This window comes from Melospiza georgiana, chromosome 3 (genome assembly GCF_028018845.1).
Source record: "Melospiza georgiana isolate bMelGeo1 chromosome 3, bMelGeo1.pri, whole genome shotgun sequence".
NCBI classification, from domain to species: Eukaryota; Metazoa; Chordata; class Aves; order Passeriformes; family Passerellidae; genus Melospiza; species Melospiza georgiana.
This window is the reverse complement of record NC_080432.1, coordinates 100075723-100097751: the sequence shown is the minus strand read 5'-3', so window position 1 is coordinate 100097751 and position 22029 is coordinate 100075723. Positions and strand designations below refer to the sequence as shown.

The following is a 22029-nucleotide window of genomic DNA, read 5'->3' as shown; positions in this document are numbered from 1 at the left end:
ACATAGAAATAGTTCTGCTTTCAGAAAAAGCAAAGAACAGACATGACAAATTCACAGGGGATTTTAGAGAAGTAAGCCATCTACACTGCTCTCCACCATTTTAGACTGAATATCATATCCACTCAGTATGTTGGCTGCTTAGTGACCATGGCCCACTGTTTCTCAGTATTTGTATAAAACTGAGTCACATCAGGTTGAGCTCTCAGACTAGAAGGAACAAAAGGAATATTATGCAGAAAGAGAAGAAAGAAAAAGGTAGGAATACTGTTAGACTCAGGTTTTTGCTTAACTGAAGTCCAAAATAACTATCAACATTTTCATGGACGTGGGATCTGTCTTTCCTCCACACTACACTAAAATCTAAATTTTCTCTTTTATATAGTGCTAAAACCTAAACAACTGAAAAATAAAGAAGTACATCAAACAGTAATGCCAATTTCCTTCCAATTTGTAGCATGATACACAGCAAAATGAGTCTGTTTACACCTGCTAACCTTCTGAGAGCATGACTACAAACTGGAGTTTTAGATTGTAAAAAGAACAAAGCTTTAGAATATTCTGAAATATTTAGAATATTCTGAAATACTCCTAATAGACTCCACAGCTTCAATTCTATTATAAGTATTCATTTAGAAAAATAAGCTGAATTTTTAGTAACTGTTTCTCAACTTAGATACACATCTAACTACACTGAGTGAAGCCAGTTGCTTTCATGTTCAAATAATTGAATGTCAACTCAGCATGCATGGAAAATAGGGACAAAGTACATCTTGCATGTTTGACTCACAAACAGCAAGGAAAGAGTGAAGTGGCTCACCTGTGAAAAGTACCACCCGTAGAGTGGAAGCCATTTTAAGCCATCCTTCAGGACATAGCGGACGTGCCCGAGCGCGTTCTGCCTGATTGCCAGCATGTCCGCGATAATCCAGTCAACTGCAATGACAAAATCCCAAAGCAATCAGCTAAATTACCTCCTAATTGCCACTGATGAAACAAAAAGTACATGTTGTATGTATAAATGTCATTAAAGGTTTCTGAACTAGAAGTTCTTGCTTGTTAGGGCAAGCCTGGAAAGAGACACAGTAAACAGACAAGCAGATTTTAAAAATCTATAAAAGTGTTAAGCAAAAGAAATACAAACCTGTACACTGATGATTTGATAAATATATTACATTTTCTTTATTTTTTGGCAAATCCCCGTAGATAATTACCTAAAAAAAATTAAAAAATATGCAGTATTACTTTATAATTTATTTTCATTGCATTAGGCAGTGATGAGATCCAATGCAGTAATAGGCTTTTTACTACAAAAACTGTCAGCAAGTTGGCATCATTAACAGACAAACACCCTATCACTACATCATTACCCACCACACAGATAACTGTCTTATCAACAAAGCTATAAATACCAATTAAGGATGGCTTAAGAAACTTATTCTGTTCTTGTGCCATAGCCCCAGAAGTGGATCCATGGAATGTGACCTTCAGCCACAAGCTCCCTACATGAATATAATTGAAGTTGATGAGGAATCACAGACATGTATAAAATAACCATTTAATTTACACATCTAATGAAAAAGACATGCTTTATCCAGACAACTGCCATCATTCAACCTAAAATGGTAAATTTTCCTGGATTACATCAAGAACAAAATCTCAACCATTTGCCATTATTTTAACCATCAAGAGTGAACAAAAAAAGCATGAGGTTAAGGAGTGCCTTTAAATTAGTCTGTGGCTTCCAAGTAGCAGGTTTTTTAATATGTTTTTCCTCTGCTACATTAAAGACACTTCAACCTTGTAGTGTCTCACCCCTGAAAGGTACTGGTCTACTAGAGAAATAATCTTCTGAGAGCGTGACTACAAAACAAGATTCTGATGCTAGAATCTAGGTCACCCTTTTAAAATGGGTTCATTCAATTAATTAATTTCTCATTTTATATTTGAAAATAATTTAAATTCTGAACTGAAGAACCAATTCACCTATTCAATTACCTTTAATAAACATTTTCATTATTAAATGAAGCATAGTTTTTCTCACCAGTACATTCTAGGTAGGCTTTCACCCTTGTTCTGCCAGTGGACATACTCCTTGTCTCTAGAAGTTGGTTGTATCAGACATACATGCTACTTTGAAATGATTCCATTTACCAAAAAAGCAAAGTGCTATATGGAAGGTTTACCCACTTATTTTTATCACTTCCCTAGTCTGGGCACTAACATTGATCTCTTAAATGGTATAACTTAGTATGCCAAGTCTCATATTGATCCTTACAGGAGGTCTCTACCAGTATCTCTGGAAACTCTGTGCATAGCCTGTGATACTGCATGGCTAATGTCTCATATTGTTAACTCTAGGCAAAAACCCCACCAAAACACTGTATGTTTCACATTCCTGCTGTTTCTTCTTTGAAAATACAACCACACTGTTGATCAAGTTATGCTTTGAAGGCCAAAATCAGATATTGGCAAACTGCGATACTCAGTTAATATGTGAACAAGAGATCATTCAACATTTCCAAAAATGAAAAAGGCATGCACAATAAATTCTAACTGAACAATATCTGTAACAAGTTAGTTGACAAGTATATTCTGAACAGTATCTGAGAAATTTGAACGAGATTTGAAATTTGAACAAGATTCTGCTATAGGAGTAGCCTTCTCATTGAAGTACCAGAATTTATAACTTTACTGCTGACACTAGGTACCACTCACAGTTTAGAGCAAGGTAGCAGTCTAAGGGCTGACCTTACAGTTCAGGTGCACAAATTCCTCTGAAATAAATCTTCCTACTCTCACTTATAGAGTTAAAACTTCATTTTACAAGTGTATGCTTTCCTAGCACTGTTATGCACAATGTCCATAAATTCTGTTTTCTTTAATTTCAAGTTAAGACTCCACTATGTAGTTTCTGGCAAAGAGAATTTTAGAGTAAGAGAGAAGGCCCAATACAACAAATCATTAAACCAGAAGGTCTTGAATGCTATTTGAGCTTTTCTAAAATGTAGAGAAAAAATAAGAACAAGAATAAAACAAAACTTGCCCTTAACCCCAAGAGCTGCCCCACACAAGAAAAAGGATTTGAAATACACGATTTATAACTTCAACTTGTAAATATTTCCATTTTAATGTACCAAGTCAAAATCTCAGTGCAATCAGACCCACAATTTAAAGCACTAGCTTTGGATTATTGCATGGGTAAAAACAAATATAAAGGATCATTCCCATTAAAAAATATATATTTGCTGGTGTCTGCCAAATATAACAGTTAATCTGCGTAATTTTTTATTTCAGTAAGATTGGATCTAGTTCACTTTTTAACCTCAGAGGAACACCCACTCACTGTTCCTGTAAACAACTTCTATGCACAACATTATGGCTTACCCTAAGGGTTAGATGTGTTTACATGTAATGGACCAAAATCTTTTACTCATGATAAAACACACTGCCAAACTGTTGTACAGAACTAAAAAAGGAAAAAAAAGTCTCATTTATATTAGTTCTCACTAAACGCACGAAAACTGGATGTTTCATTTCAAAGCAAAGGTAAGAATGAGAAAATCTGAAAGCTCTATGTTGCTTGCTCAGATGGCTCAGCCTAAGAGGATGCACCAGCTTTATCTGCAGCATCATCCACTTCGGCACCGCCCATCTCACAGATCTCCAGGGAAGGCTTACACAGTTCATCAAAGGCCAGCAAACAGCCATTCACCTTAGACACTCTCAGTTAAAGAACTGAGAAACAAACTTACAACTGTTACTACAAGTAGCTAAGAATGGCAGCTTCCAGCCTGCAGTCCCAAGGAGACACCTACTCTGGGCACCCACGCAGCTCTCCCTCTGAGACCATAGCATTTTTGCTTTATCAGGCTTCTGAAAATACTCACCATACACAACAGAATGGTAACAGTTAAGAGCTTTGAATCCTACAGAATGTCCTTTTCCCTTTGAGATGATGTCTGAGGAATTAACCTGCCTGTGTATAAGCAGAATAATCTACTCAGGACAAGACTCCAATTTCTGGTCCTCTGATGTGTTCAGGTAAACCAGAGCACCTCATGTATATTATAGATGCAGAAGGAAACAATACAGTACTCTTCTTCATGGCCTCCAGACAACCTTTGACTCCCTGCTGTTTTTCTTAGCTAACTTTGCAGAATTCCTTGCTGTAAAGGCTGTGCAGCCTCCTAACTCTCACATTTTGCTAGTGCAGATGTTTGGGGGCCACAGTGAATTACAAAATCACAGGATATTCTGAGTTGGAAGGGACCCACAGGGATCCTCGAGTCCACCTCTTTAGTGAATGTCCATATGGGGATCAAACCCACACCTTGGTGCCTCAAGCACTGTGCTCTAAGGCAGCACTTGAGTGACTCACCCGGGACAGCAGGGCAGAAACAGGAATCCACAGTGCCCACCTTTATTCAAGCCCCTTTGGATGTAACCTGAAGACATCAGAGTGGCATAAAGACTCCCAGCCCTCCTCAGAGGAGCAGCGCTGCTCCCAGGATGCACACAGCATCAGCAGGGCTGGTCGTGCCCCTGCAGCCAGTGCCAGGGAAACAGCACAGGACAGGCAGGACATGCTTGGGAGGCAATTTGAATTTTAGTTTAGTGTTTCACATATTTCATGCATGGCTGTCCAGGCACTACAGTATACATATATTCTACCTATCTATCAGCTTAATGAAATGAAAAGTGCCCTGTCAGCCACAATGAAGCAAGTGAGGAACCTGTTCATTTAGAATAGAATCTGCTGTTAAAAAAAAAAAAGGCACAATGAAGTCAAGCAAAGAAAACAAGTCAATAGGGAGAGCAACACAGCAAGCCAAAGTAAGTAGAAATTTAAGGGAAAGTGTTTAAAATGCAGATGTACAGTCTAACACCGCAAACATTACTTGTGTACACAACACTGAAATGTGTGCTTTTAGCCAGGTTTTGGTTGCTTAACAGTCCAGTCTGCAGTAATGGGTAATACAGTTAATGTGGGCCTTTCACATCTGTTTACACAGTAGCACTGTCAAACTCAATACAGTGAGGTCTCAAATACAGGAAACTGGATGCTATTGGATCCCTTCTGGGGATCCCTTCAGCTTCCATGGATGCCACACACCAAGCTGTTCACAGGCTCAGCAGCCACAAGACACACCTCAGGGTGTCCTGTCCAGGTGAAGCTTTGATGAATTAGCAGGAAATGACAAGTAGTTCTGCTGGGAGAATGTACTGATTCAGTGATAGGCTGATCTAGGTATGCAAATGGGAGCTCCTGGGGGATCTGGTGACACCAGGTTCAGCTTCCCTACCAAACTGCTTTTTCCAGTGCAACATACTTAACTATGGCTGTGCTAATTGTGGTAGCTCGTGCAGCAATATGGAACAGTCCTGCATGGCAGCCACACCCAAATAACCCATAATATGCACACGTTTTCACTGAAACAAAGTGGACACTCCTAATTTAGAGTTAAGAATTTTATTTCTTGCTTATGAAATCTTGACCTACCAAAGAAAATTAAATAGATAATTTAATCACATGTTAGCAGTATTAGCTCAGTAAACACTGTCATGGCAAAAATAACTGTAGGTAAAAGTAATCATACTATCAGAAGATCTGCTGGTCAACTGGTGATCACATCAAAGTCCTAGCAAAGAGATTAAATTAATATTGTAATTGGATGTGGCTCATAATGGGAGCAGTTAGAGGCTGATCTGCAAGCAGATCTTCTGATAGCGTGACTTCTGCTTCAGCAACATTAAGGCAATACAACTGGTTATTGCTGGTAAAAACTTGGGCCAACTCATCTGGTGTCTATCAGTCCACCAGCACACTCAGTCTTGGTTCCTCAGACTTCTTAATCCTCCTCCCTTCTTTATTCAAAGATACCAGATGTGAATTAAAGAATGATATCCCCATCTTTGCTGCTACTTCAACAAAACTTACGTTCACTGGAGCACTTTGTGAAAGCAAAGCACTGTGTTAAGGAAAAACATCAGCTTCAAGCACAGGCAAGAGAAACTGGGAAGAGGGATAAAAGCAGGATATCAGGGGAAGAATATTCCACCCCTCTTCTGGAGAATGAGTCAAGACATCAACACTTAAAAAGGACCACACAGACTTCCTACTCAGCTGTACAATCCTCACAAAATGCACCTCTCTCCACTTCACTATTTCTTCACAATTACTAATGGGGACTGCATGGGCCGAGAGCATCTCTGTTAGCTGGGCACTATACAACACATCTACTAAAATAAATAGTATCCTAAAACGTATTTCTCATCTGTTTCTTACAAACTCTGGATACAATTTTCTGGCGAAAGGGTGGAACTTGCATGACAAACCACCAAATCCACTAGCACGTACCCGTGCAAGCCAACCTCTGCAGCCCTGCTGCAGGCATTAAAAACCTGCCTCGTGTCTCAAGTCCTTTGAGCTCCCAGAGAAAGCACCTCACACCATAGAATCTATTTACCCTGTTTGACTAGAAGCAGGCTCAAGACAGGACACAGACAGGGAATCTCTACTTGGGGCTGACACATTTCTTAAGTTTTTAGATGTCTTACTATAAGAATTTTAAATGCTTATATTTCTTCACGGAAGACAAAGGAGCACTTTTATTCACATTTAACAGATACAGGTTTCACTTGCCTGCAGCATAAGGAATATGAATAGAACAGAAGAGGAAAGACTTTGATGGTATTAGTTGCATTTTTTCTAGATCTGAAAAAAAAAGTTTATAAATTTTCTAAAAAAACCTTTAGGACACATAGCTCTAAGGTAACGATCATACTATTGTTACATGTCATAACCTCTTTAGGGACTATCTGCTCAACACAGAATTGCACAAGTCTGAAGTCTGCTGCTCAGACAGCTCTAGCAAGCTCAGCAGCAAGCCATAAAATCACAAAGCAATCCATTTTATTGAAGCAGAGCTCATTCAAACATTCTGCAGCTATGTATTTTGCTGGGGTTCAGTGGGAAAAACCTTACTAAGAGATTAATCTCTGGAGAATATTGAAAAGATTCCTATATGTAATGTAATTAAATTTTTTAAAAATACATTTGTGACTTGATTCAATCAGAGAGCACAGAACTTTAGAAAATACACTTATTGTCGTTTAATTTCCTTTTTGTAAGAAAACTATAATAACAACCTATTTAGATGAAATAGAACTATATTATATATGAAGCCTGCACATTCTTATTTTCATACTAGTTTTTAGCCTTATGGTATAAATTGACAAACTTCTACGAGTGTTTGGTTATACTTCATTCCATGTACTAGATACATGCATAAAAGTCACTTTGTTCTGATGCTGACTGTAAAGGCTTTACAGATTATGAACTCAATTAAAGATAATTGTCCTCTGTACTCCTCAGCTCTCAGATGAATCCTTAACAAAATTTTTAAAAAGCATCTGTATATCTTAAATGTTCCAGTCTTGATAACAGTTCCAGTCTTGATAATGCCCCAAGATTTGCTATGATTTTAAGATTCTGACATCTAAATTCTGAAAAATCCTATTTTCAGTGCCCAAATAATTTACAGTTCTTTCTCCAAATTACTTGCTTTTGATTACAGCGCAGTTCAATGGCACAAATCCATTGTTACAATCAGTGACCATCTGGGAAAAATCAAAATTAGAGTACCTAAATTTCATCATAAATCACCAGTAATGAAATTTTAAAAATAATAACTGCATATACTTCAGACATATCTGAAAGGTAATTATTTGCATGATGAGATTTCAACAGGAGTGTTTTTCCGAACATTTGGCATTTTGGCATTATATAAAACCTGAACATGGCTTCTAGTACAAGAGTGGAAGTAAGTATTGCACCTGTTTCAATAAGAGAAAGTCTCCTTTATAAGCTTTTTGCATCTCTGGAGACTTCCTCACGCACATTTCAGTAATTTCCTTAAAAGAAGGGCAAAAGCAACTCACATACATGTAGCTATTGTTTACTTTATTACCCTTCTGTAGTGGAAAATATGTAACATCCATTTAAGCTCACTCTGGAAATACCCTTTGCCCACCACACAAGAGCAGGAAACCTTGTAGCAGTTTGCAGTGTTTCCTCCAGCCACAGCTCTTTGTAACGGGAACTTGGCTTTTAAATGCCTTGGATTTCACGGAGAAGTTGTTTGCATCTCTATTTGTAATATTGTTACAAGTGTTTGTAGCAAGTAGAGACTGAAAGCTGCTGGGAAGCTCTCAGCGAGTGGATATGAATGAGGATGATGATGATGAAACCTCTCTAGCCTCTGCTTGTGATTGTGAAATAGGATTTCTGAAAGCTTCTCCACACATCATCAGTAGGTATTTAGAATTTAAGCACTCTGGACTTTCACAGTAAGGCAAAGGGATCACTACGGAGCATAAGAAGATGTAGGGAGATATCTGCAACAATTCTGCCTCCAGAACTGAACACAGTGAACTGATCAGCCTCAAAAATCGCCACATTAAAATCACTCTCATCTATCTGCTCACCAGCACAGTGTGTGAATGAGCCGGTTCACCTGCAGCTTGCTCAGAACTATGCACTGTTTGCTTACTCAAAAAAAAACATGCATGCCCCCAGATTCCCATGCAGCCCTATGAAATGGAACAAAGTAACTCTTCTAGTCAATCTGTAAATTTGCCAGGTAAAATTATTTCAACTACCACAATCAATTCAAAGCAATCCAAACTCGGATTTTTTTATATCTAGTCATGAACTAAAATACAAAATTTTACCAAATCATGTATAGTTTATTTTACATTTGAAAAATCAAACTAGCATAAATGCTATTTCCTACTCCCACAGAAGATCTAGTTGTAACAGAGAAGATGACAAGTAGTATGTGACAGAAAAGAAATGAACAAAAGAAAATAATTTCCCTGGCTTTTTATACCAAATCCCTTCATAGGATTCAAACTGTCAGAAAAGAGATTAAAGAGTATTTTCCCCCTGAGAAGATCTGCTTCCTCATAGCTGTAATGTCAAAATCCCTGACATCTGAGCCAACTTTATCTAACACAACTAAAACTGAAAAAAGAATACCCCACCTGCAAGCCTACGGCAAAAAGTTTGGAAGAAGTGCACACAAATGTTTAACAATGAACAGAATCTTCTGTTGGCAAGAACAGGGTCTGATGGTAGAGCACCAGGAGAAAAACCATCTAAATTAACAATCATCCTTACATAAAGTACCTGGACATATTATGTAAGCAGAAGAAAAGGGCATGGAAGAGCACTGTAAAACTCCACAGCCCAGCATCTACCAGAACAGAGTTAAACACAAAAAGAGTATAGTGTATAAAACTAATGCTGGCTAAAAATATAGCAATAAATATCTCTTTTATTTATTAATGCAAAAAATTACACTAAGTCAGCACAAATTGTAATGAAAAATCCACAAAAATCTTAAGATATTAAAAAAAAAGTATATTTAAACAGAAAATTTTAAAACCATAAGATTGCAAAACTTACTGGTCAAATACTTGGAATCTGATTTTGTAAGAGCATTCAAACTTGTCCATGGACTCCTTAGCTTTTCCTACCTGACACATACTCTCCAATATTTTCATAAGTGCATGCAGCTAACTTAAAATGTAAACACCTATTTTTTAAGTTGTGGACTGAGACAGATAAGGCTCTATAAAATTCAGATTCAGTTGTGACTTGCCATTTATGAAACATATGCTAGGCAAATCTCCACACAAAGCTACTAGTTTATGAACCCAAACAGCAGTTTTGGTTCAGGTAGCTGATACTTGATTTCTAAAAATGCTAACTAGACCTCAGATTTTATTTATTTTATTTTTCATATATCAGGCAGTAAGTGGAGGATGATCAGAACCAGCACTGAATGCAGAACCTCTCCATACTAAATTCTTTCCAGATTGCCCCAAAGCCAGATCTGCAACAGACTGGAACTCTCGATGGTATATTGTTGAACAAGAGTCCTGAAGGACACCACTTTCACCTTCAGATCTATAGTCAAAGGCACAGGATAAAAAATGAAGATATATGCAAATATTTGGTTTGCAATATCTAAAACAGAAAGAGCACAAAGTTAACACACCTAATCTATTTTTGCTACCTCATACCACAGTTGAATGTAAGCGTCTAAAATTAGGCATGCATCTCAATTTGAAAGCTGCATCCCTCAGGCTTAGCAGGTATCACTTAATTTTTGTTCTAATAACACAGAGAACTTAGCTGTGTACTACAAAAGACATATATGCCTGGAGACAGCTGTACACTGAAATCTCTAATGAAATGAAGCAGGGTAAACCTTCTCAATGGAGCCAGAAAAATTTCATCACAGCAGAAAAATTTCACTGGGCTTCTTTCAAAAGTTTATCACACAAACATGATACACTTCCCTACCTTCTCCTAATTTCTTTCCAGTCTTTGCATTGCACAAGTCCCCACATTTCTATCACTTCCCCAAGACCTTTACTTCACTATTTCCACCATCGCAATTAAGTTACAAGCATGATTATTTTAATCTCTCAACACACCTCACAAGAGCTAACACTGTTTCACAAAGCAGCAATGTAACCAGGTACTAACTGGGGTTACTGTCACAAGCCACATGAAGGAGGAAAGCTCGAGCCCTCAGAGGCTGCTCAGCTCCAACCTGAGCTTAGAGGTTTGCCTTGATGGCAGCTCTGCACATTCCCGCTCAGCTCCCACACCATTCCAGAATCCTCCCACTCCTGAGCTGCCACACAGGCAGGAGAGCTCAGGAAACTCAAGAGCAGGCTCATATACCCAGGCTCACGCCAAAATGCAACTGCCAGCACTTTCCTTCCAAACACAACTGAAGAAGGGTGAAAAGTTCTGTTTCCTTTGGACTTTCTGGTTATGGCATTTGCCTGGGAAATGGGTCCTCATCTAAAGAGAAGCCAAACCCTGTCAGAAACCAAACCTTCACTCTGCTATGATGAAGCCTGGTTGTGATGCCTCCCCCATTGCAGAAAGGGAAGAACCAGGTTCCTAAGAAAAGAAAAACTACCCCACCAACAGCAATCAAAGCACCTCCTTGTATGCTGCAACTTGGCTGTCAAACTTGCACTACCTCTTGCCTTCCCACTTCCACCTTGGGCCCTCAAGAATTACCTGTTGGGCAGCTGAACAGCTTCAAAAGGAAAAGCAAGAAGTAAGTAAAGATTATCTTGCCTGGGAAAGTCACTGTCCTGGGAATGAAGATGGGCACAGACACTCACTTGCACTGCAAACTGGTCAACAGCTTCAAGACTAAGCATGCATCCCAATCTCAGACACCAAGCTCTCCTCACATATTTCCTAGGAAGCCAAGATATGAAAAATATCCCAGGCTCTACTCCACTGGAAAGTACTGTCAAGAGTTCTGCAGTACATTTGCTCTACAAAGTTTTAGTTTGCTCTGAACCTAAGTAGTTTTCAACCCTATTGAAACACAGCAAGTCCAAGCTTCAATATCAATCCAGGAAGCACTTCACACTGTTAAACAAGCATCTCTTGTATTTTATAAAATAATTGTTTAGCTCTACTAAACAACACTAAGGTATTATCTGATTCTTACAGCCTTTCCAGAGCCCTGTAAAGACAATGAAGACCAGAATTCAGAATTTCATTATGTCTATTAAAACACCGCTTCCAAAAACTTCTATTAATCAGGAAGTGGGGGTAGGGAACACAGCTGACACAAGTACTGAACAAAATCCTTGAGCATTAATTCAATTATGGATTTCATTCAATTGTCAAAACCTTTCAGATGAAAATGATCCTTTAGGAAGCAGTCTGAGTGATTATTTCTTCACCAGCATTCAGTACAAAATATCAAACACAATTACAACAAAAAAAGTTGAAGAACATTTAGTTCTCATCTGATCTGAAACATGTTCACAAACACAATAGGCATTAATTTCATTACCCTGACAGCAACTGGGATAAGATGCTCAGGGTCAGAGAGAGATGAGAGCATTCATCATATTCAATTACCAGTCCTTTCAGCCTTTCAACCATTCTAATCACACACACATTTGCAGCATCCTGGTTTTCACATTCTATGGCAAGACTCAACTGTTTATAGCCTGTTTGAAATGGAAGAGACCAGACTTCCCTGACACAGTAAAGAGAAAAGCAGTACAACAACCACAGTGCATCAGCTACTTGATGATTCAGAAACCTGGGGCCAAACCAACTAGCACCTGCAGATGGAAGTCCTTCAAAGTGCATGAATTGTACCTGCTTGTACCAGGAACTGCTCTAACCCATCACTGATAAAATTAACATCCTTTGCTCTCTGAGACTCTCTTAACATGGAATCCTTTTCACTTTATACAATATTCCTCCTAGAAAACAGTACTGTAGGGCACCTGCATCTTACAGCAGGACAGGTGAGAAGTAACACAGGGCCAAAGCAGGGACGTGCTCTCTGTGCCACTTTCCAATAACACTTCTATACATTTCATGACTCTGAGTATATAATCCAAGAGATTGTTGAGGAGCACTGTCACAATGCCACAGATTAATTAATTAAAAATATTTACAGCTGCTTGATAGAATTCATGGATGCCCGCTGAACTGCAATTGCACTGATAAATTTACACAGCATTATAGGGTTTCACTTTATAGTCACACTGGCTTTGTCAAGTTTACCTCACAGCACTGGGATGTTGTTGTTGCTTTTTGTACTCTCAGTACTGGTTCTTCAGTCTTCTACTGCCAACTCTTGCATGACAGTCAGCAAAAAGGACTATTTTTGGCAATTCGTTAATGAATTCTAATATTATTGGAAAACCTAAACTGATGCCAAGGAAGCTTGAGTTCTCTCAAGCTTTGTAAAACAAAATTGTTTCAATAGAAAAAAAGAGTCTGACCAAAATTTAAAAAGAGAAAGTATTTACAACTAAATACTTTTTTACTTACCAAGTAAAAAACTTTTACAGTCGCTTCATAAGCCACTCTCTAGGACCTAGAGCTCACAGCAATTATAGCTCTGGAATTATTTTATATCTCAAGTCAAATACTTAAGAGAAAGACTAATATTTCAAGATTTTCTATCATGCAGATCAGGTTATCACCTTACTTAGTCACATTTCAAAACAGAAGAGCTTGCTATAAAGATAAAAAGCCTTCCTAGCATGAACTACAGTTTTTGTTTTTAAAGAATTGGCTAAGAACTTTCAAGTCAAGAACAAAGAAAAGAAGAAAAATACACTTGTGCATGCAGTTGTGAGACAGATTTAGAAGCTTAATTGATTAACAGCAAATGATAGAGAGAAACATCACCTTTTGACAAATAAATAATTAGAAAAAAATATCACAATAGACTAGTATTTGAATCAAAAATATAGTCAGCCATGTTTATGTTCATAACCAACTCTACCCTATTAATACCCACTCATATTACTGGGAATTTTGGAAATTATTTTAGGATCAGACACTTCAAATATCCACAACTGGTTTAGCATGTTCTTGTATTGAAAAACCACAAATACCTTAAGTGTAAAACCGAAGAATGCTAAACAGTACATAACATTAAAGGCATTTTAAAGCAACAGTGTTAACAAAAAGTCACTTAAGCATCTGTAGAATCCTAATGACTTGAGTGAGACTACAAGTTCCAGTATTCTGATGGATGAGGTTGTCTCCTATTTATTCAGGTACAAAAATAAACATCCCAACACTCTTCAATTGATTGAATAAATTAACAGATTTGAAAGAGATGCAGAATTCCTCCCTCCCATGGCTCTTACGGCGCCTTAGTGCTGGTAGAGCCCTACAGCTGCCTTTATGAAGCTACTATTTTTTGCTGGTTTACTGGAATTAAGTTTAATGATGCCATACTTCTGCATCTAATTACATGCCTGAAGACAGCCCATCCACAGTGGGTCTCAGGTTACCATCCCAATCTCACACACTCAGGCACATGGTTAACTTTCCACTGTGAGTTTCAAGTTAAAACACGTGCAGCATTCACTAAAGTCGGTCTAAAAGGACACCCTGTTTCTCTCCCTTAAACAAGTGGGGACTATCTTCCAGTTAAATGACACATGGGTTTTAAAGGTTATAGCTCTTACCTCTCTACACATGTATTGTATTTTCCAAGCTTTTATTTGCCTTCCAGTCATGGTTACTATTTTATTTATCCTATGACACATGCCTCCTCCTCCACAGTTTCTTATCATTATTTGTTGCTTACTGTGACAAAGCATCTCTATTTCAATATTCTCCTAATCGATCTCCTGTTAGTGGCCTATAATTGATCATCACCATTTTTCTGTTTGTATGAAGTTTATCAGTGCAATAAAACAGAGGCCAACAGATGATGGCTGCCTTGCTGTTTCTTTTGGTTAGCATTTTCCTTTCTTTAATATCACAGGCATTTTTTGAATAATTGTTCCTTTTAAAAATTCTAAGCGTTTGGTACTGTCTGCACAACAGTTGTAAGCAGCTTGAGCAGCTTTTCCATTACAATTTATACACTGATTTTTGGCTCTCATTCTTAGAATAGGTCAAGTTAAACTTCTGTACTACTACTTTCAGCACTTAATGACCCAAGTGTGTTATTACACATTAAAGTATCTGCACTAGAGACACTACATAAAAGAGAAGGCAGCTAAAACTGTAAGTACCTGTGAACTACTGCTCCTTCTCCTTTTTTTTTTTTTTTTTTTTTTTTTTTTTTAGTATATCAAACACAACACAAGTTAGCTTATTTGGACAAGAGGTAAGGTGAAGCTACATAAATTACAAGCTGAATCAAAAATTACCACCAAAAGAAGATCTTGTTTAATTTTGTATCCGCTCTATTTACTCTGATGTCAAACTGCAACTCTTGTATCTTTAGCTGGCTTAGAGGGTTTCCCAAGAGTCAGTATGAAAGCAAGGCCTACAACTGCACTCAAGAGGGGAAACTAGGGGAGATCCAGCCTGATTCTGAAAGAAATGCTTCATTACAGAGTGGAAAAAGGCCTTAGCCATGAATATGAGAAGTCCTTATTTGTACGAGCTCTGTCATCTGTCAACATATATTGCTATTCCTTGCTCTCAAGCACCTAAAGCTGACACTATCCTCAAACAGCCTTCTGTATATTAAAAAAATTTTGAAGGTCATGTTTAGACACAGGAAGTGCCTGTCATTTATTACTTTTTAACATGTAGAATTAAAAGTCTCCTTGCCTAATTTCCAAATTACAGACAAATACAAACCTCTCAAACACTGAGCACTTTGTGAGGTATTATCATCTGAATGCAAATACCCCTCTGATCATACAAGAGAGGCCTCCAATTTCAACTTATTAACCTGAAACTTAGATTCCGAATAATCACAATCCATGACTGATCCAAAATTTAAGGGCCAAAGAGTGACATGAGGCAGACTGCACAAAAACTAAAAATCTGCACTAATGGAGAGATTAAGTGATCTATTTATTAAAACCTTGTACTTGTATTATGTACAATTATAGCTGACGACAGCTTTCTCATCTGCTGCCAATTTAATGCTACAGATGTGCAGCACAGGCCACAGGGGTTCAAAGTGTGCAAAGGCGGCTGCCATTCAAGTGCTGATAGAGCACGACCGGTGTCGCATCTCTTCCGTTTCCCGACCTGCAAAACGAACACAACACCAACACTCCGTGAAAAGCATCACCAGAGGAGCAGCGGCGGCTGCGGAACGAGGCGGATCCTCTGCGGTGCCGGGCCCAGGCCACGGCCGCACCTGCCCGCGGGCCCCACGGCGGCCGGCCCGAGGGACGAGCCCAGAGCCGGCACCACGGCCGGCCGCTCCCCGGACCGCCGGAGCCCCCCTGCCCTGCCCGGCCCGGCTCACCTGCACGCCCGTGTAGTTCTCGAAGAAGAAGAGAACCATGCTCTGGTAGATGGTGTACAGCCGGTCATCCACCTCGCGGTAGAAGCGGGCGGGCAGCACGGCGGAGAGCAAGCGCCAGGCGCCCCAGGCCAGCATGTAGGTGGGCGCCGTGCCCATCATGACGGCGGCGGGCAGCACGTAGCGCATGGAGTAGGTGTGCAGCACCAGCGACAGCAGCATCTTCCCGCTGCCCCCGGCCTCACCGGGACACCCACATGGGCGGCGCGCTCACACACAGCCCCGCAGCCCCGCCGCCCGCATCGCCCGCCGCGCCGGGCACACCCGCCAGGCGCCCGCGAAGCAGCAGCGGCGGCGGCGACCGCGGCCGGGAGGGACGGGGAGAGAGCGCGGCGTGAGGGGCACCGGCTCACGGCTCCCGCAGCGCCGCTGCCGCCACCATCTTGCCCGGCGGAGGCGGAGCCGCGCCGCAGGAAGGCGGCCCCGGGCCCGGCGCTTCCGGGCGGGCGGGAGGGGCCGCGCTGGCGCCGGGCCGGGCCCGGGCCGGGCCCCACGATCAGCCCCCGGTCTGGGACACCCGCTCTGTGGCACTATGTGCGTCCCCCGCCCCGTCCCGGCCGCATCCCCATCGCTCCTCATGCAGAACCGGCAGCAGTGGGGGCGGGCTGCTCGGCTCCGTGCAAAACGAGACACAAGTGTTTATAACTGATGAGCTTAGTTTGTATCAATTATATCTTAGCATAGGTTAGAAGAAAATTTAGTCCTTCCCCCTGGCCGTCCCCCGCCCCCTCCCCACCCTCGCACTTTCGGCCTGTGAGCCCAAAGTGGAGCAGTACAGCGCAGCTCTGCCTTTGCCAGCTCCAGGCAGCGATGCTCGGGTTTAGGAGGCATTTCACGTGCCCCGCACTAGCAGGCAGCTGCCGGCCTCGCCTCTCTTCTGCACCCTCGGCCTCTGCCCCCCAGTACCCTGTTGGCAGCAGAAGCCGGAGGCACCATCTGCTTTTGAAGAAAATGCAAGAAGTCTTGCTGAAAACAGTCTAATAACCTTCCCAGAAGAAATTGCTTATTGAGCTCTAGTCTGTGGTGAAGCGTTTATTCCTTGTCTCTAAAAAATAAGTTCTATCCTGAAGCTTGTGGAGCTCTCACTGTTTTGAAAGGAGTGGGTGTGCAATACGTTCTGCTGAGATCTGCTTCCTTTGCCAGGTTTTAACTGGGACAAGCTTTGTCCTTTGCTGTTGTTGACCTCCTGCTAGCTGGTTTTTAGTGTGCATTGAAAATGGCATCCTTCAGTTTATTAGTCTTAGGTACAAAAGATGTCTTTACCAGTTTTAAAATGTTTCATTTTTATTCCTTTGTATGTTTTTCATCGTATAACAAAGATGGCCTGTATTTTCCTTGGTGTATTTTACATTACAAGTTTTCATTTTTTGTTACTGTTTGAATTTGTTTTTTCCTTCCACTTTATGCTTTTTCAGCACTCTTAATCTTTTACCATGCCATACCACACACACATGCCCATGTTCACACAATTTTTTTCTGCTTTTCTTAAATAGATATTTTCTACAGGATCTTTTAATGTATTTTCTCTCTTTGTGAAGTATATATTATCTGACATATAGATACCATCTTAGTTACATAAAAGGTACAGAGTCCACGTACTTGGGCTTAGGGCTTGATTTACTAGTGTAATTATATCAGTATGATGTTGTAATATAGGGTTGTAATGTCTGCAACTGAATGAAACTCAAACTTTTCCATTCAAAAAACAAATACACCACCGTGATGAGATCTGGGACCCTGCCACCAAGTCCTTGCTTTTCTTGATTCACAGTTGCTTTTTATTGCAGATCCCTCTGAATTGTGCCATGGGAATTTCAATACCAGTCTTTCACCTTATAGACGTCAGAGGAAAATAAGAAGAATGTTATGATATTTGCTATAATTTGTCATTTCTAAGTCCTATGAAAGCATAGGCCCCAACTACACCTCCTTTGACCAAAATGCTCTCTGAGCATTTTACTTTCAGGTGGAATGAGAAAAATCACCCAATTTAGAGCAATTAGTACTCCTCAGTTCAGATATTAAGACTTCAAACCTGTTTTTATTTTCTTCGATATAACAAACTCAATATTTAAAAGAATAAACAATGTTTCCCCTCTGAAATTTTGGGGGAAAAGCATTAGTGAGCCATCTATAAGGTGCTCAGTCTATTTTTTGTGAACATAATTATTTGGTATGAACCTGATTATTCTAGTGTCAGGTTGTTCTGCTGGTGGTTGCCACACCTAAAGTGGCCAAGCTCACTAAGCTCTGGGAAAAAAACCAGACGTTAATCTGATAGTGAAAAATATCTGTAACTGCCTCTAGAAGGAACCACAAACTGTGTCAATAAGTGCCAGCTCTGAACGTTGAGGGAGTTTCCCCTTTTGCTACTCACAAACCCATGTTTCACAATTCCATCACCTACTCACTGCAATTGTCAACAGACTAAGCAAAGCCAGATAACATCAGATACATCAGATACAAATCAGTCTCCCTTGAGCTTTAAAATTTAAACCTTTACAGATAGTCTTATCTTCAATATCCTGGAAGATGATGTACTGGTATCAGTTCTGTTGTTAAATGAGATAATGTTGATAAAAGAGACACAGATATTAAGGCCAAAGATCTAGATCCAAATAATTCCTGAATTCCTAGAGTCAAGGACTTTGGCTGGGAGCTTGGGCTTGCTATGAAGTGCATGTCATGTGGGGAGCTAAGCAGTGCATAATAGGATCCATGGCCATCATCAGTCTGTGCAGAAAGCTGATTGCGGTTAGCAGATTCAATATGTGTTTGTGTAGGGTCAGGTAAACCCAAACAGTGAGCACAGTGGCCTGAGCATGGTCTTACAAGTTCTCATTCTGTGTTTCAGAAGCACATGTGTCCGCTTGAGACACACAATGTGTTACAAAGTTTGGTAACACACTTTTTAAAATGTGGCTAGAGAAGATACAAATAGACTTCAAGGGACTGGATTAGACGTGGGTTCAGTTTGTTGAGGGTATCAAGCTCACACCTCACATCAGTGAGGTGGGTGCCCTGCAGGGTAAGAGTGAAGAACATCTCTCATGTTGAAGGTGCATTTTTGTAGTGATTGCTTAATGTAACATAAAAAATAATTATCCTAGGTTACAATTAGACTGGTTTAGACAAGTAGACCTGTTTAGATTACAGGTCCTCTAGATGCGTGCCTTTTTCTAACAATGGCCACAACCTTCTGTATCTGTCTGCATTTGCTCGTGGAAATGAAGGCTTCCTTGAGTCCTGCAATCCTCTCCAACCTCAGGTGAGAAATGTAGTAGTTCCTCTCCATCCCTGACTCTGTCCTTGCCGGGCTCCTTCTGGTTCCTCTGCGCCACTGGACGCTCTGGCTCCCTTCACACAGAACATAATCTGACACAATATCTGACTGGTCCACCTCAACAACGTGTCTACATGCCTGTGTTCCACTTGCTCCATTCCTTACCTTCAGGTCCTGCCCAGAAGGGATGTTTCTTACCACCAGAAAAGGAGGAATCACACTGGACCAGCTAGTATTCTGAGCTAGTTCTTGAGGATGTTTTCTGGGTGGTGCTGGGCATGGATGTGTTTATGGTGGGATTTACACAGTCTTACGCTTGCAGTGATAGGGGAACAAGTTCAGCTTTACACTGATTGAGGCAGGTTTCAGCTCTTCCTGTCTTCCAGGAGATTCCTTCTTGTGGATTTGGTTATACTTTTTGCCTCTACAAATAGTAAGAATGGCAGATACAGACAAAGTAAGGATGTGGCAATCTTCTTCCAAGCTCTCCCAGCCTTCTCCAAATCCCCTTTTGTGGTTCAGGGTCTGGAGCCAGGTCTAATTCACGAACAGATTTATTCTACGTATGTCTACCCATTTTTCCCTTTACCTGTATTTGCTTTTAGCCACACTGCAGTCTGTGTGACAAGCAGTAGAATCTCCTTTTGTTTTGAACCTGCCTCATCATAATTTCATTTTATGTACCTTAGAGCTTATATTGAAAGACACAGAAACCCCCTTTCCACTCTCTTTTCAAAGAGATGATTCCACTCATGATTTTTAAAGACCTGTGTAACACCCCCTTTAGGTGATCTGTTTTCTTCATGAGAGATATTATGTTCACTCATAAGATTTATCCATCAAAATTACTTGCAGAATCTCTGATATGTGTCTAGTATAATATGTCACCATTTAATAAACCAAATGAGTAAATGAGGAGAAGCACATTTTTTCCAATGGTTATAAAACACATCAGCTGACGCCAGAGATATGGTGACTTTCAAGACTCTGCAGATTGTGGAGGAAACAGAGTTTTAAGGAGTGCACACTCTTTTGCATCAAGCTGCATCACTATCATCTTTCATCTGCCTCCAAGCCTCTGTTTCCAGTCTTCACCCATCAAACTCTCAGTCTCCCTTCTGAAATACATCCTCTGGTTCTCAGTTCTTCTCTACATAGTTTTTTCCAATCTCCTTCCCAGGCAAGCCTAGCTAATTCTACTCCCATGACTCTGTGCATCCCATTGACATTTCTCACACAATGTCCATCTCTTTTTTTTCCTAGTGAATCCTGGTTTGCTCTTAATTTCCCCTGAGAGCTCCTAATCCTGTTATCCACTCTTTTTTATGTCAAATTCTCTTTGCCAGAGCAATTCTAATTTTTACTTCCTGCCTACTTGGTCACAGTCCAGTCTTTCCTCAACAATTCTCAGCCATAACTTCATCCTAGACCAGCAGTTCTGGCTTGGCCTTTTCTCCCTCATTTGGTCAAGCTCTCAGTCCCTTTCTGTGTAACTTGTGTGGCCTCTGCCCCTGTGGCACTTGGGTGCAGGCAGGGACAGCACTGAGACAATGCCAAAATAAGGTACTGTGGCCCTCCCTCTGGTCCTTGGATGGCCTGAAAGGGCCAAAGCATGCTGTGTCTCAGGAAGGACAGCATCCATAGAGCCTGTTCTGTGAGCCAGGATTTGTGCATTTTAGCTGGTATACTTGGGTTGTGCATCAAGCAGTTACAAACAGATTTATCAGAGGTTTGTGTCTTTGCCAAAGTTGAGCCAATTTTCACAGGGGGAGGAAGAGTTGTGCCCATAGCTCAAATGCTACTCATGACCTTATCAAACAAATCTCTGCTCTAAGGCCAAAGGTAGTAAAAATTAAAAGGATTTCAAGTGGCATAGCAGAATTGCAGATTTTCTATAGCTATATTCCCTAAAATAATGCAGTTTAAGAAATTTCAACCCTCAATTTTAAAATAAGCAGGGATGATACAACAAAGACAAGCTCTTCGAAATTTGAAATTAAAAATCTGTTAATAAAAACCGACTTTGATACCAGACAATGCTACAGTTCTTACCTGCAATTAGGGCTGTGTTCACAGTGTAAACCCAGCTGAAGGATGAGTTAATATTTCTATAGAGAAGCATGAGAAACCTGGGATCATGAAAGACCTGGGAAGAGAATTAATGTGGTGTGCCTAGACACAGATATAGCTGTTTGTGTTTAGCAGAACTAGGAATACCAGTTGAACTGTATTTATGAGTGTTTAGAGAAGAATTAGTTACCTCCTTCTATCTAAAGTTTTAGTTCTATACTACCCACAACCACCTACAAGGGTTTTAGTCATAGTAAACCAACATTTTTGCATGAACAGTGTGGCATCAGAATAACAAGACTGTGGCATGGAAGTACTTTGCTGTAGGAATTTATACCTGCAAGGTTGTCTGAGTCTGACTGTGTCTTATCTGTGTATCTTGTCCACAAAAGAAACAGGCAGGCTTGCTACTGAAGTTCTGCAGCTTTAGGAACACTGGGTTCAAGATACAGGATTCCCATCTGCTGTTGTACAGGTTATTTTGGTTTGCAATTTATAAAATTAAAGTAATGCTTATCTCACAAGGTCATTGTAATGGCAAATTAAGTTTAGAGCAAAGAAACTCCTGTGATCAAGGGATGACATGAAATCTAAGTTTGCCTCTGGACTGCAGACCTGACATTATATGTCTGTGCCCCAGTCCCCTTGGTGTAAAACCAGGATAATATTTCCTCCCCACACCCTTTATTTGTTTAGATTGTCAGTAGAGCCAGTTGGAAAAATTTTGACATGTTTCTAATTGAGCATTTGCTGACTCATCAAAATCTAGTGTTTCAATGAGAACTGTCCTCGGCTTCCTGACAGCTTGCT

General features: G+C 40.3%; 1 protein-coding gene across 1 annotated transcript in view; it reads right to left on the bottom strand.

Moving 5' to 3' along the window:
* Positions 1-16129, bottom strand: part of AGPAT5 (1-acylglycerol-3-phosphate O-acyltransferase 5) — a 55593-nt gene extending 39464 nt beyond the window's left edge. The window contains exons 1-3 of the mRNA XM_058020584.1: positions 15810-16129; positions 1142-1211; positions 818-933 (exon numbers count right to left, since the gene is read on the bottom strand). Of these exons, the coding sequence (XP_057876567.1) occupies positions 818-933; positions 1142-1211; positions 15810-16028 (405 nt within the window). The 5' untranslated portion in view covers positions 16029-16129. The remainder of the gene's footprint in view (positions 1-817; positions 934-1141; positions 1212-15809) is intronic.
* Positions 16130-22029: the final 5900 nt, after the last annotated feature.